General features: G+C 29.4%; 1 protein-coding gene across 5 annotated transcripts in view; it reads left to right on the plus strand.

Annotated features, from left to right (window-relative positions):
- The window catches only part of LOC129983862 (myocardin-related transcription factor A-like), a 341,368-nt gene that overhangs the window by 263,769 nt on the left and 61,587 nt on the right, over positions 1 to 16,012 (plus strand). Inside the window, exon 1 of one of the 5 annotated variants that reach the window (XM_056093526.1) lies at positions 14,451 to 15,209. The exons of the other annotated variants lie outside the window; for them this stretch is intronic. Coding sequence (XP_055949501.1) covers positions 15,128 to 15,209 — 82 coding nt within the window. The 5' untranslated portion in view covers positions 14,451 to 15,127. Of the gene's footprint in view, positions 1 to 14,450; positions 15,210 to 16,012 lie in introns of those variants that run through there. 5 annotated transcript variants of the gene reach the window in all.

The raw sequence follows: 16,012 nt of genomic DNA on the forward strand, positions 1-16,012 counted from the left end.
TCTTTTCCGCTTAGCTACGTTTATTGTTTAGAATGGACATCTGGAAGTGATGGTTCCATATTGCACACATCCTTAGTTTTATTCGCCAATACTATAGGAAAGGATAATAACGGCTATAACGAAGTGAAGAGGTATGGACTCAGGAAATTTATCAACAATACATACAATTACGTAAATGTATTATTAAAAATCTTACGAATGTCATTAAAATCAGAGGAAGTGGTTCTTCTTGAAACTTTTTCGAATAGTTCCGAATAAAAGTCTGGACCTCTTCCCTTCGCATAAAATTGTGAACTTTCGGTAAAGTCGAAAATATTTTTCATGGCTTTGATTAACAGTACTTACGAAATATAGGTCTTTGGCATGAATTTTCCATTTTCGCTGAATCTCTATGGGGCCCCTTTTGCATGATAAGATTACGTGTCGCATTTCATTGGTTTAAATCATTGCGTTTTTGAATTATTATTTACTACATACATGTCAAAGTACAGACCTACAGACGGTCAACCGTTTGATGGATTTAGTTCAGTCTGTTAGGTATCTATATTTTAGATGCTAAATGTGTGTACTAGATTTTATATGCCTATCACTTTGCGTTTTGTAATTATCGAGTTCACTTAACAGTCAGATTTCTTGTAAAATGGATTACGTTCAGAATTTGATAGAAATCTACAATTACATTTACCAAATTTCAACCATTTGACTCAAAAACGTTTTTGTGTTAGCCTATTCACAGGCAGAAATATTGCCAGAAATGTATTTTTTAGACTCGAGGAGATTAATCAAAATATCGAGTTTGTATTTTTGGCCAATTGCAATACTTACTCTATATTTCGTACAGATGGAAGTAAAAATGGATCGTATTTTGAATCTTAATGTAAAAAAAAAAAATGATTTCAACTTGCATCAGCGTTCTGAAACAGTGTAATTCGTACTTATGTGGATCTATGACATCGCACACTGATTTTCAATTTTTTTTTTTTTCAATTTTATTAGTGGCCTTATTTTCATGACATTATCGCATGCTTGTGAGTCAAAAAGTACTAAAACGTTGTGAATGTGATTAAATAATTGTCAATCATGAAATAACAGAAGTTTGATTTTTAACAATTTTTATTGTACAAATGTAAGGTGGATCCTGAGGAACTACAAACCTACAAAAATGACAGGGTGTTAAATTCAGAAGCTAAAACTAAATCATTCGTTCATGATTATTCATTTTTACTCATATATTAGCAATCTCAATAACACCCATTATTAAATATCTCGAACTATTAGGATATGTATCTATATCATAAATGTTGGTGTCTTTGATTTTACATTTGTAACTAAAAAACTTCATTTAAGAGTAAGAAATTCAATTAAGAGTAAGTACTAATATCTAAGTTCTTCTCTTTTAATAGTGATAAGAAACCATAACAGTAGCTTTCTTTATTTTTTTAAAAAATCATTTCAGTAAAGTAAAAGTAAAATCTTGCAAATAATGTATCGCCAGAAGCCTTCCTCTTTAGCGAATCATCGATCACTGTACCATCAATCAATTTTAACTGCCATTTGCGTCTCATTCATTTTGATAAACCAATTAATAACTTATGGCCGCACTTTTCTCCCCACCTTACTAGCACCATCAACCTTTTCAAGGAACGAACGATGCGTCTTTTTCTTTCTTGAACTACTTCTATGGATTGCTCCTGTATTAAGTCTATGAAATCAACAAGTTCTTGTCAACCCGGTAGGTAATTACACGGAATTAACTTTTTAATCACTTTTCTTTTGGTCATTTATCGTGTTCATAATTTCAGTGTCCTGTTATTCTGCTGCCTTTTGGGTGCCAGAACATTAACGAGTTGTTACGAAACACGGGCTTTTTGATTTCGAACCATCCAATCATGAAACTGCTACTGCTAATTGGAGTAATCAATACATAAAGGGTGCTTGAACCCTTACCCTGTTTTTTCATGAGGTTTCCATTGGCCTTTGAAGAATTTCAAATTATTTTTTCTTTTGTATGCGTCCTTATAATATATTTTTTTATTTAATTATCAATTAATTTTTTGGATGGGGTCAGGTTGCTTCGTACTTAATGGAAAAAAAAAAGGAATTATTTTAACGGTTGGTCACAAAAAATATCATTGTATTCACAGTATCAATGATTGATGTCTGTCGCTTTAGCTTTCATTTCTGCTCCTTGATGAAATATTGATTTGTATTTGATCATTTGTAATGAAAACAAATATATTTGCTGGCATTGAATTTTATTTATTGTAAAAGTGAATGAAGTCCATTTGTAATCTACCTCATAAATGTGTCCGTAGGCATTCTTTACCTATCCATTATAAATAACCCCCGAGGGCACCTCGTAATTGAGGATGAGAAGCTTCCAGCATGGTGGTTGGTTCTCACCAACCTGGTGGGTACAGAAATAGGTAGAAGTCTGGTTCCTCCCATCGATGACAGGATGTACTTTCTTAGGGAAGGGCTGTACCGTGGCCGGTGATGGCACTTAAAACTCAACCACAGTTTCTGCCAGTATTGCTGTTTCGGCGATACAAAATGACTACAGGTACAAATAACGAACTACCACGATTAGTTGGAATCAAAAGATAAACCAGCTTCTAAGCAGGATGGACGAGTAAATTTTAGGCATATTTTCCTTCGAGTTAATTATGGCAGAACTAATTCAACTTTTAGTGATAAACAGACGGCTAAATTATAATCACTCTAGCAGTTTTATCTTATTTTTTTTTTTGGCAGAAGTGTATTATGTGGATATAAAAGCGAGAGTAAAATTTAGAAACACCGAAGGCTATCTCCAAAAAAGGAAATAATTATTTGAGCCAACAAAATCAAAATTATTTAGAGTGAATACTGATAAGGAATGGAGGCTATAAACGTGATGTTTGTAACAAATAAATTGATCAAAAAACAATTTCAGTTTTAAATATTTGAGCATTAGCAAAAGATTTTAACATAAGCAAATCTTGTAAAAATATCTACTCGCTAAAGATTTTAAAAAAAATATAGTATGAAACTCCACATATTACACATGATAAAATCTCCTTACATTACTTGTAAACTCTTTCCTTTATTTTAAATCCAAAGATTTTAAAAAAATTTTGAAGGATAAGGATATTTTTCCTAAAGATATCAATCGTTTTAGAGTTCTTTCTATCATTCGTATTAACTGAAAGGCAGTAAAGAAAAAACAAATTATATTGCGAAATTAAAAAAAATATTATTAAAGAATTTCTTAAAAATAAATTCAAAGCTATTGTATTTCACGAAATTCCAAAAGAAAAAATATTTTAATAAAAGCCTTTTTTTAATTTGATAATTTTTATTGATTCCTCGTAATTATAAATTTTTGATAATCATGTAGCTCTCTTATCACTTATGTTATAGATTACACAGATTAAAGAATCCCCATAATAGTATTACAAAACTGCTCACCAAAAATGTGGACAAAATTACTTAACAAAAAAGAGTTAGTTCGCAAAATGCTATTTGATCAATTTAAGATTGCTTTTATTAATATTTTAATTAATTGAGAAATAATGTATTTATTGATGAGACAAATGGTTGAAAATAACTCAGAAAAGTATTATAAATTTCAGTTTTAGAGTTATTTGTTTCTTTCATTGTTGATGCATTAGAAATACAATTGAAATGCAAAAAAAAAAAGTTATAGTTCTAACAATTTTGATTAATATACATAATTATTATAAACAAGATATTTAGTATTTTCCTTATCGTTGATCTCCCAGATAAATTTATCAAGCAACAAAACAAGAGGATTCATTGTCTTATATATCCGATATTTTATGCATCGAAATCTTCATATAAGATGTTCCGTGTAAGAAGCATATATTTTGAAAAACGTTGCCAAATGTATACAATTTTCTGTAAGATAATTGGATCAAAAATAGAAAGAAAATAGATGGGAAACTATTATTAAGAAATCATGCTGTTGTTTTCGAGGACATAAATTTTTTATTATGTATCATTATAAACTATTCAGCGTAAACCCTTTTTTTTTAATTCCTAATATTCACTTAAGAGACATTTCGCAATGTAGAATTTACTTTATGTCCTGCAAAACTCTATTATATAGCAATATTACAAAGGTAATATTTGACATGGAACAATGAATATTTAAATATTTTATTTATTTCTAGAACTTTTTACCACTAATAATGAATAATTATAAATATACATTCGTAAACGAATTGGTGGATGAATACAAGAGGCTAGAGTGGGATAATTTAAAAAAAAAATCAGCCAAACCATTTATTTTATTTAGTTCTGATTAGCTGGACTAGTATTTGTTTCAAATAATTTTAGAGAAGTTCTCATTCAATATTATGCATTTTTTCTATTATAAAAAACTTCTTTTCTCAAGTTACACAAAATCCACAACGATGCATAAGCATATTTACCGATTTCTAACGCAGCATTCACATTTTACCTTAAAGCAATTATTTCTTTTTAATTAAAATAAATATCAAAGTTTATTTGATATTATAATAAATCAATATCTTGGTGAAAAACTCGCCAAAAGATGGGAGCGTGCATAGCCAATTCATGTTTTCTCAGTGCTATTTAGTCGCATATTTACAAACTAATGGCAGCTTTCATCTCTGTGTGTTGAAAGTGGCAGTTATGCAGTCCATGTTGTCTTTGAAAATGAGCATACATAATGAAATGTACAGAATTTCTTGATGTAGTTACCCATTCTCATTTGTATAAATAGACAGACACCATAAATCTACAGATTGCCCATAATGTTTGTCTATTAAAAAACTAATCTATATAAAACACGCAACTTTTCTAGCTTTTTCAGGAGTTATTGTATTTAACAATTACTTTACATTAATTACCAAGAATGACAAACAAGAAAATTCAAGTTGATCATATTTTGACATTAAGTAATATGCTTATAAAAAGATACTTTAAATTGTATTGCCTTTACTACTTTGTGTATACACTTCGCTCAAATTTAATTCCAACAAACCAGTAGATTAAATCAATTTTATGGAAGAACGGGAAAGGCTTACTGTGTTGGAAAGTTTCACTTAATACACTGGTAAATAACTATAATTCAAAAGTTTTTTAAACTCATCGTATAGATGAATTTCACACTTTTTTAAGGGTAAATTACAGATATTGTAGGTTCAAATTTCAGATAATTGATTAGACGCCATATTATAAAGTCGGCAAAAAGAGATTCTGATTAATTGTTTATTCTTTTTAAAAGCATAATTGTGCTGCCAAAGCTTTCATTCTTGATGCCTCACTCCTTTATTTATTTTTTTTTTTCCTTCCCTCTCCCTAAAGTCATTTTTTTTTTGTCACATACTTATGAGGGTGAACGAACACTTCGAGTCTAGACCAGACATTATCCCTTCTTTTTTCGAAACCACATACATTAAATTAAATTACGCCGAACATAAAAAAGTTCACTCAGGAGAAGAGTGAAGGGGGCGAAAAATGCGTGGCTGTTGGCAGAGCTAATGCTGGAATAGCACCTTCCTGCGCTGGCAGCATGCCCCCAGCAATTTTTGAAGGTCAATTCCTCCCTTACCCCTCTCCTCATCTTTATGTTTGTTTGTTTGTTAAAAATGTTTTATTTTAAGGTGTGACTGCCGGGTTGAAAGAAGAAGAGTTACTCTTTAGGAAGTGTGGTGTTTTAACTTCTGTAGTTTTCGATTTTTATTTTTCTAAATGTTTTTTCACCATTCTTTTTCCATTTCCCGCGGTCGTTATTTATTTAAAAACGAGTGAAAAGTTGCATAAATAAAATTTTGTGAAAAAATGATTTCGGAATCCGTTTTATGGCAGCTGCCAAGAGTGAGGAAGATAACATGGAAGAGAAAAATGAAGATGAGTCAGCATAATAATTTAAAGAGGTTCTATTTCTATCAATATTGATGATCATTCATCCCAATCATAGATGATGATGATAATTAGGAAAATTTCTTACTATAGCAGTATTTTTTCTAGTAACTCTTTTATTTATAAATAGCCGCCATTAGCAACCAGTTTGTTTGCCAAGATTATTGGCTATGTAAAATTTCAATTGAGTATCTTTCATGAAACTTAGTGTTTTATGAAACATAAGAAACTAAATTGTTTCTTAAAAAAAGTAATTTTAGACTTCAAATTTTGATTGCCATATGACTTCATTATTTTATAGTTTTGATTGTCATATCACTCGCACTATTGTAGAGGTTTGTATAATTTCGATTGTCATATCATTCGCACTATTGTAGAGGTTTGTATAATTTCGATTGTCATATCACTCGGACTATTTTAGAGTTTTGTATAATTTCGATTGTCATATCACTCGGACTATTTTAGAGTTTTGTATAATTTCGATTGGCATATCACTCGCACTGTTGTAGAGGTTTATATAGTTTTGATTGTCATATCACTCGCACTATTGTAGAGGTTTATATAGTTTTGATTGTCATATCACTCGCACTATTGTAGAGGTTTATATAGTTTTGATTGTCATATCACTCGCACTATTGTAGAGGTTTATATATTTTTGATTGTCATATTACTCGCTCTATTTTAGAGGTTTATATAGTTATTTTCATTGTGCTATGCGCTGTTTTTTTCCTGCCATTTCACCTAAAATTTGAAATTTAATTTCAAACGGAAAGTGATTAAACTTTAATTAATTCAAATGCATCTTTGATCAACCGAAGCAAGCTCATAAAAAATGTAAGGATTGAAAAAAAGAAACATTCAACCTTGAAGTTTATTTTGAAGTTATAAGTTACCTGCTTCCACAGTATTCAATAATTTTATTTAAAAATTTCTTGTAAAAAGAAAGTTATTCAATTTTAGCTGTTTTGTTGGCCAGTTAATTTGTCAAAAATAATATTTATTAAAAATTTCAATGAAATATTTTGTTTAATTTATTCTTAATGGCTTCCTCTGCAAAATACTTTGTACTTCAAATTTTGATAGGGATATAATTTATACTATTTTAGAAGCTTTACACTACTGTATTCATTTTCCTATGCATCTTTTATAATTTTCTATCTATACTTTTCATATTAGAGGATAGATCAACAGTATTTACAAATGGTTGGACCTTTGAAAATTTTCACATTTACCGAAATTAAACCTTAATTGTAAGCACAGCAAAATTAAACGCATACCTTATACCTAAACCTACTCAACTTCGAAAAATAAGTTGAATCTTCGTATCTTGATCATCAGTAATGGATGCCACTAATATCAAATATATTAGTGGCAACAATAAAAACAATTTGAGTTTTACTTTAACAACAAAATATACTGTAGTAAAATTAGAAAAGAAAACTTTTTTTCATTTTATAGTTTTAATTACATAAGTTATTGATACGTAGCGATTACCTTATCAATTAGTATTAGCACATCACCTTTTCTAAGTCAGTATTCAGTCATGGATAGAATAGTTAGATTAATTACAATGGTTTTGTAAACACATATAAAGACGATATTTTGAAATCACATCGTTACATTTTTTTCTTGTTAAAATTCATTATCTATAAATATGTAAAACCCATGCATTGGATATCAAATAGTTCATATGGTGCTCAGTTTTCATTTTTAATTTTTACGGTGGAAGTATTCATTATTTGGAAATGACGTTTCGATGATTTATATGAATAAATTTTCGCAAAGCATACACGTCCTCAATTTAGATTGAGTTGGTTCCAGTTGACTAATTTCACGTCGAATTTATCAATAATATTTTTACAGAAATAGGTAATAAAATGTGTATGTAGATTCAAAAAGTTCAATCTATATTTATATAATTACCATCCATGATGTGAAAAATGGAAGTGTTGTTTAGAAACTAAGAAATTATTGATATCATAACAAAAAGAAAAGGTATCAAAACAAAACTTCATTTACACTAATACTGAATATTATTGGGGTATTTGTCATAACAAGGCTCAAGTTTTTTTATCGTCGTTGTTCGATCCATCTGCCATCAATAACCGAAGCCATGAAATTGTTGAATCTTTCAGCGCTTCCTCACTTAAGGAGTTTATTTGGACGAAAAAAACTCCTTCATTTTATTTGGGGGAAAATTCTTCGACGACTTGAATGCCTTATCTAATACAAAAGTGAAATATTGCCTGCAAGGTTTATTTTGGTTCATGACAAAACTAGACTTCAAACAGATGCATCAACGTAATATTCAACTATTTCAAAATGGACATTTTTGACATCCCCCTAACATTCACGATTATAAGTACAAAGTAATTTTCACCTTTTCGAAAAATGAAAAGGATTTTCGAGAGGTTTCTTGAAACGCTTCACCTTCCAAAATGGTGACACTATTAACAAACAATTCATTTCTTAATTTAGTCTTAAGCTGTTATAACATCAGTATTGAAAAACTTCTGTCTTGTTATGAAAAGAGCTTCAATATCAAAGGCGATTACATAGAAAGAGAGTGTTATGCTTAGTATCTATTTTTTAGATAATTATATTTTAATATTCTTATTTTTATTAAAATGTATTTATTCATTCTTTACTTTCTAAACTATTCTTGAACATGATATGCACTCTATTGTTTGTACTATAAAAAATTGCAATGTTTTATTTCGTAATTTTTAATTGAATTTATTCGTTATCTTAAATAAATGTCGATAAGTATATATTCTTTCTTTTATTTTATTTATAATGGAGAATTTGAAATTAAAAAATCCGAAAAAAATATGGTACAGTTCAAATTTTTTAAATAATTAGTGAAAATTCTTTAAAAGTTAATCCATTAGTTATAGCAATTATCTTTAGAACTCCAGACTGCATTCGATTTTCACAACGCTTTTGAAGAAGGGGAAATATGAACTACCAAGGAAATATTTATAATGAAAATTAAAATCCCAGTAGTTATTATGATTACTTGAATTTAAACTTATGAAAAAATAGGGATCTTTCTCTGGGATGGTGGAATTTTAGTTATTTCTCTGAAGCCATAATGATGTCAGTAATACATAATAAATTAATATCAGCAAGGAAAATCGTTGATTTATTTGTTTACACCTTTTGATTCATATAATTCTTTTAGAAAATATTGTTATTCTTTTATATAATTACCTGATTTCAGAATACTAGTATCTGGCAATTTTAACTTGAATTTTGACTAAAATAAATCTACTTTACTGCCATTAGTACTAATTTTCAAATTATTTTTAACGAATGAAAAGTTTTAAACTAAATAAATAACTAATTAAACTAAATAACAAATTAAAATTAAACAAAACTAAATAAATTTCGAATAATGGTTTAGAATTAAACAGTTTAGCCCGTAACTTAAAAAGAGAATAAGAATTTTTTACATAAATAACATATTAAAGATTTTATATTCTATTCTAAATATCAATACTTCCATTAATAAAATATTATTTCAAATAAGATGAAAAAATAAATGCATAATTTGCTGGATTTATATGCATTATGTGCTCGATATTTATAGAAATTTTTGATATCAAAACATTTCTTTACATCATTGTGGAATAAATTGTAACTAGAGATATTTGCTGATATTTTAGTAATACACTGCAATATTTTCCATTATTTTATCATATGTAAAATCAATTCAGCAAAGAAGTTATGGACATGATGACTGAATAAGAATGACAAAGGCTCCTTATTTATCACAATTTTATGGAACAACTCTATCTATGTTTATTCTTACAGTTACAACGTGTAACAACAAACGTATGGAAATCCATGTTAATAAGATGACCTAGTTAAGGTTCTCCAAATATTCTACTTCAGCAATTATAGCATAAAGTCGTAAAAAATTACTTTTGCGGTTGACAGTATGATGTCAAAACCTTCCACTATTGTATTAAAATTTATATATTTTAAAGTAATGGAATTGTTGTCCCTGACGAATATGAAACTAATCGAATTACATATATTTAGTGCAGTACAGTTGCGAGAATTCATCAGAAAGGAAATAAATAATATTAATTTTGAAAAAATCTTTAAAATGCATGCACAGTTTCAATAAATAATTTTTATCAATAAAAAGGAAGAAAATTATTTTAATTTTTGATTAATCTACCAAAAATTAAAAAAAAGTTTACTTTTCAAAAAGTAGAAGCAAAATTAAAAAGAAGCACACAAAAAAATATTTTTTTTTTTCATATAAAAACGTAAGTCTTTTAAATATTCATTGGAAAATTAATCTTTACTTTCTATCTAAAATGCTTAACTCGCTTTTACCTGATTATTTTATACAGATTAATCAACATTATCGGTTGTTAGAACAAATCACATAACTAAGGTTAACGTGGATGATTAACGATATATCTCTTATTCCATATGTTTATGGTGAACTGTTCCACCACAAAAAAAAGTTCCATTGCTATTAAAATGATGTTTGTTTAAAAAAACCTATTAAGCAGGTCTGTGCCTACAACAGCCACTATTACTCAAGAACGCACGTGAAAAATCTTCTTGTCACCTGACCCTCTAGAATGTTATTTCTGTTGTGGTCAAAAGTCACCATTTGCTTCCAGTAGTCACGAAGCAACCGATAGTCACGGAAGGTCGCTTGTAGATCATTTAGTTGGTACCTTACTCGTCTCTTCACTGCTTCCTAATGCAGAAATATCTAATTAATCATGCAGTGAGAAATTTTTATTTCGAACATTATGATATTTTTTCATTTTTGTTTGGAACATTATGGTATTTTTTTCATTTTTTGTTTCATCATGATGGAAGACGCTGAAAGCTTGGTTTCGTGTACTCGACGGTGATTTCATTAATCATTTCACAACTACTATTCTTTTTTAGTGACTACATTACATTAGAGTGCTGTAAGCTTGAACTGACTTTCTCCCTTAACATTAGAATTTTAAAAACTGAGGTGGAATAATAAGAAAATAAGGGAATTAATCAATGAAATTAGCCTCCTAAGAAATATCGTGAATGGAATTTTATTAAAAAAATTAGAATATTTTTCGCCTCAAGTAAAAAAATATTTGACGCATGATCTTTTTAAAAATTGATACCAGGTTTATGAACAAAATAACTATTTCGTATTCAAGCCGTTTATTTTGCATTCATTTTTTGCGAAATTAATGAATGAATTAAAATAATTGTGAAATTGTTAACCTTATTGGAAAATAGTAATGAATTTTAAAAGAATTAATTATAAAGATGGAATGACTGAAATATTAAATATTTTTTATGCTATTACAAACCCCGACTATTTGGCTTCGGTTCAGATGTAGATCTGAAATAATACTATTTACCTTAACAACTAAAATAACTATAACTAACTAAAATAACTTCCAACAACTATTTTCCTTCCCTCCTTTCTCCAGCATTGTAGTCTTAATCTGGTGTCAGAAAATATTCAAGAAATAGAATATTTGTTTTCACAAATACCTTCTTTTATTGTGCAAATTAGAGGGAAAATCTGAAATCATATTATTTTCAACATTTTCATGATAAAAGGGTTTTTTTATCGTTATATGGGTTAATTCTATATTCTAATTTTTTTTTTTTGATTTGATTATATTAGACTTCATAAGACTGATTACCTTTGTTTAAAAAATTCCTGGTATTTGCTATTTTTATCAATTTTTAATAGTATCATTAAATGTTAGGCATTGTCGCATTAATAGTAACGCAAACTTCCTTAGCTCAGATGCTGTTTAGATCTTTCCAGAAATAAATTCACTAGTATACTGCATACTTAACTACTACTTTTTATTTATTTATGTATTGAAGTAAAATATTTCATTGTAAATCGGAACACATTATTAAGTATTTTCGAAAACTGTTTTAATAACAAATCATTAAGAAAACATCTTTAAATTAAATATCATGATTAGTGTTAATAATTAGTTTATTGATTTCTATGTGAGAAACAGCTTTTGTATTGGAAATAATTAGAAAGATAGCTGTACATAATTATTTTTATTAATCAAGAATAGGATTTCAATTCAATCAGTCGAAAAATAAGAAAATTCTATACCTAAAAGCATCAATAGACCATTCAATTTAAAAGTTCTTCTGTTCTTAATACTTATAAATAACGGATATTACAAGTTCAGTTTTGTAATGGCTTATATGCATATTATTCGAAGTTAAAAGGAATTAGCAATTATCTAGTAATTTCGAAAAATAAACAATTAACTCTTCAAAAATTAAATTGCATTTACAGCATTATTGCATTATTTAAAGTATTTTATTGTCACCATTGGCATTTCTATGATTCCTTATGGCAAGTTATTCATGTCTGTATATGTCTGGTCAAAGATGTATGGAAATTCTATACCAAGCAACGACTTTTCATTTTATCAAATGCTGTCAAATAATTATCGCTGCCTTTTTGAGTTAAATAAATAAGAGAAAAGAATTTTCTTACAACTTTAACTATTTGAGAAAAAAAATTATTAAACAAACAAGTTTAAAACTATTTTCTAGTTTTTGTGATTTTAAAATTTAAAAGCTTTCATTATATACATATAAAACATTAACGTATATGGCATAGAAATCGTTCTAATTAATTATTGTGAAAAGAAATTGCCAAATGTAAACCAATTGCTATAGAACATTTCTGACTGCTTCTTCGAATGTTTTTCCAGTTGATTCAACACTTCGCTTATCTAAACAAGGCTGCTGCAAAATTCTCGAGAGAGGACTCGCCATGTCACTGAAAACTCCATTCATTCAGAAAAAAGAATGTGTAAAAGAAAATAAGATGATAGAAATAGGCATCAAAAAATTTAATCGAGGGCGAAAATGGGCTTAACCGTAGCCAGATGAAAAATCGCTATAGCTTGCAATGGAAATTGATGTTCATATTTTCTCTAATTATCTCACAATTATAGGCTTTGCATTTTCTCACAAAAATACCTTTTTCATCATAGTTTTATTTCCTTACAATTTCTTTCTTTAAATACACGCATCTTCAATAAATTTATTAACTTTAATTTAAGAAGAATCGATCTTCTTTATTTTTCAACAATGGAAGAAAATCGTGGGATTAAATATCTGATAAAACAATGAAAACAGTTAGAATTTCCGGTCAACAAAGTGATCTATTGTTGAAAATATTTTTTAAAAATTACTAAAATTTAGGAATAATTTACAGAACTATTGAAGCGGTATCCTTGAAAAGATTTTTTTTAAATTTTGAGACAATGTAAAATTTACTTTGTGCAATAATATTTTCGGAAATTATCTGGAAAACCTCCAAATTTAATTTTAATTTTTAATTCATTAAAATTTTTATTTAATTTTTTTTTAAAAAACGCTCCAAGATGCACATTCCCATCCTTCAAGGTATGTTTGTGCCAAATTTGGTAGTTGTAAATCAAACGGTCAGGCCTATAGAGAGCGAACACACGTAATTCCTCTCTATTATTAGCAGAAATATATTTAATTTGTAAGTCCGATTAAAGAACATTTATCTTTTTACCAACATTAATTGTTGGCCGAACTCGGGATATTTTCCCCTTGTTCTGTTGGTCTCATCCATCCATCCAACGCAGTGTCCCAAAAGACCGCACCGAAAACCGCTAATTAGCCAGCGATGGTAGATGCCATCGATGCAGCAGAAGAAAGAGGCGCAAGAGAGAGACAGGACTTCAATGTAATGGATGGATGGGTGAAGTCCTCTCTCCAGGTCTGATGCTATTCCTGGAGCATCCATCCCTCCTCCCCGACCCTTCCCCTCCACCCTCAGCGCACAGGCAGTGGTATGAATCAGCTGCTTACACTACTTTCTTCTCTCTGGGGCCCAGAGCATCCCAGACGAGATCGGGATGCTGTAGAGGCCTCCTTTTCTTCATTCCTCCATCTTCACTGCGACTGTATTCGAAACCGTGTGTGAACCTGCACACGTGCTATACAACGTTTGTTTATTAGTGTGCTCAAGTGCTGAGGTGTATCACGGTCCATTTGCTCGTGTATAGTATTTGTTTCCGTCTTGTCCGGTTATTAATCCAGAATCTAGGCTTACATTATCAAGTAGTTGAGTGTATAATGGCTATAAGATTGACGAACTTGTGAAGTGTTTTGGGAATTTACTGTGAAAAGTTGTCACTGTTCATCGGGTGGTTTAATATTTATCTTCAAATTTCGAAAATTGTATTCAAATTTCAGGAAACAGATCTCGGACCATTGATTAATCTTTCAAAATATTTGCTCAAATTTTTCATATAACAATTTCCATCATCTTTGCAATATAAAGTACATTCGGAAAATGTGTGCATAAGCTACCGAAAAAATGGATGCAACATATTTTAATTACTTTCCAATCTTCCTTGTTGAACTCCAGAACTGTTAACATTACTGTTTTCAAGATTTTTTTCAGTGTTCTAGTGGTCAAAACTTTATGAATTCGGAGAACATTTAGTCAACTAAACATTTTAAGAACGGATTTTTCATATTCTAAATTCAATTTACCAAATAGTAAAAAAACTGATATTACTTTTTCTCTCTTTCAGTTTAAATGGACATAATTATTTCCCTATATAAAATATTCTCTTCAGATCATTTCAGCGTTTCACGTTTATTTTAATTGTTGATTATTGTCAAAAATAAACCGAAAGAGCATCGATGTTGCTTTCTTCCAATTAAATAATACATTTCACTGCTCTTAGAAGTAAGTGCCTCAAAACCACAGGAATTGTAAACCTTTGTCCACCATTGTTTTTACTGCTCTGTCTGTGCCTGCAGTTTAAAAGGAAGCGGAAGTGGTTCAAAACAAACAATCTTCGGGCGAATCCGTTCTGTCAGGCAACCCAGAACACGCTTCCGAGCAGCATAAACACTACGATGGTACATTTCGATGATGGATTACCACACTGCTATATTCTAAATCTGTGGATGAGTCTCCTCGAGATTCATGAACAGGCTTCATCGTGGCATTATAACATTCACCAGAAATCAGCAATATAGTGACAGCATAGGACATGGGTTCAGCAATGTCGTGAACGCTGTCAGTCACATTCCCCGCTTAGTGGACCAAACTCTATCGGAACGTCTGACTACAAGAATTCTAAAAACTGCTCACATTTGTTTCAAAATTTAATATTTTTAATGGACTGACTAGTGTTGGCGAATTTCATCTGCTTGGCGAAATCCATTGATGCCAGACAGAGAGGTGACGGCCATGTTGGACTGTGAGGACGGCGAGAAAGATAGAAACTCCAATTGCAAACATTGCCAAGGTAGGCTAATTTTCGTAAAACATTTTCCAGCCAAGCGTTATTATATGTTATTAAAGAAGTCTAGTCGTGCTGCTTGTTGATATTCCAGCATTTTAATGAGCATGTAAACAACATTTTAAGCATTCGAGGCCTTAAAACCGCTGAAATTGAGCTGCAGAATTTTCAAAATTATTATTAAACGTACTTATCTGTTATTTTTTCCCCAGGAAATTGTTTCAATTCTATTTAAGACTTCTTCATTATGATTTTGAGATATTTCGCTAAACCTACAATATCCATGTCAAAAAGTAGCTGACTAATTAAAATAAAATTTTTAAAATAAAAAAAATATTGATTAAATTAAACTTTGTTTTATCTTGAAGAATATCTAAACTCTTCTTATCAGATGTAAAATATCCAAATCTTGTTTCATTGCAACCCCTTTATCAAGATAACTACTCTTTTAACATTCATCATTGCTATTTAGTACCAATTGAGCATTTAGCAGATAACATTTCACGAAGCTTGTCAGTGTAGATAATTTGTGATTCATCTATTTCGTAATTAGATTTATGTATATGCGAGAGTATATTTAAACGATAATTGTTAATAAGGATTTATTTTTATAAGGTTCAATTATTCAGTAAGGATTTATTTTAGTAATTAATTGATAGTTGCAAATTATTCTCCGGTAATAGCTTTGGAAAGAAAGTATAATTAATCCAATTTAAAAAATGGTTTTATTTAAATATAGACTCTTTTAATTATATCGTAAATATTCTCTGACAAATTTCATTTAATATAATAAAAATGGAACAATTTAA

The sequence above is a fragment of the Argiope bruennichi genome, chromosome 9, assembly GCF_947563725.1.
Source record: "Argiope bruennichi chromosome 9, qqArgBrue1.1, whole genome shotgun sequence".
Lineage (NCBI taxonomy): Eukaryota > Metazoa > Arthropoda > Arachnida > Araneae > Araneidae > Argiope > Argiope bruennichi.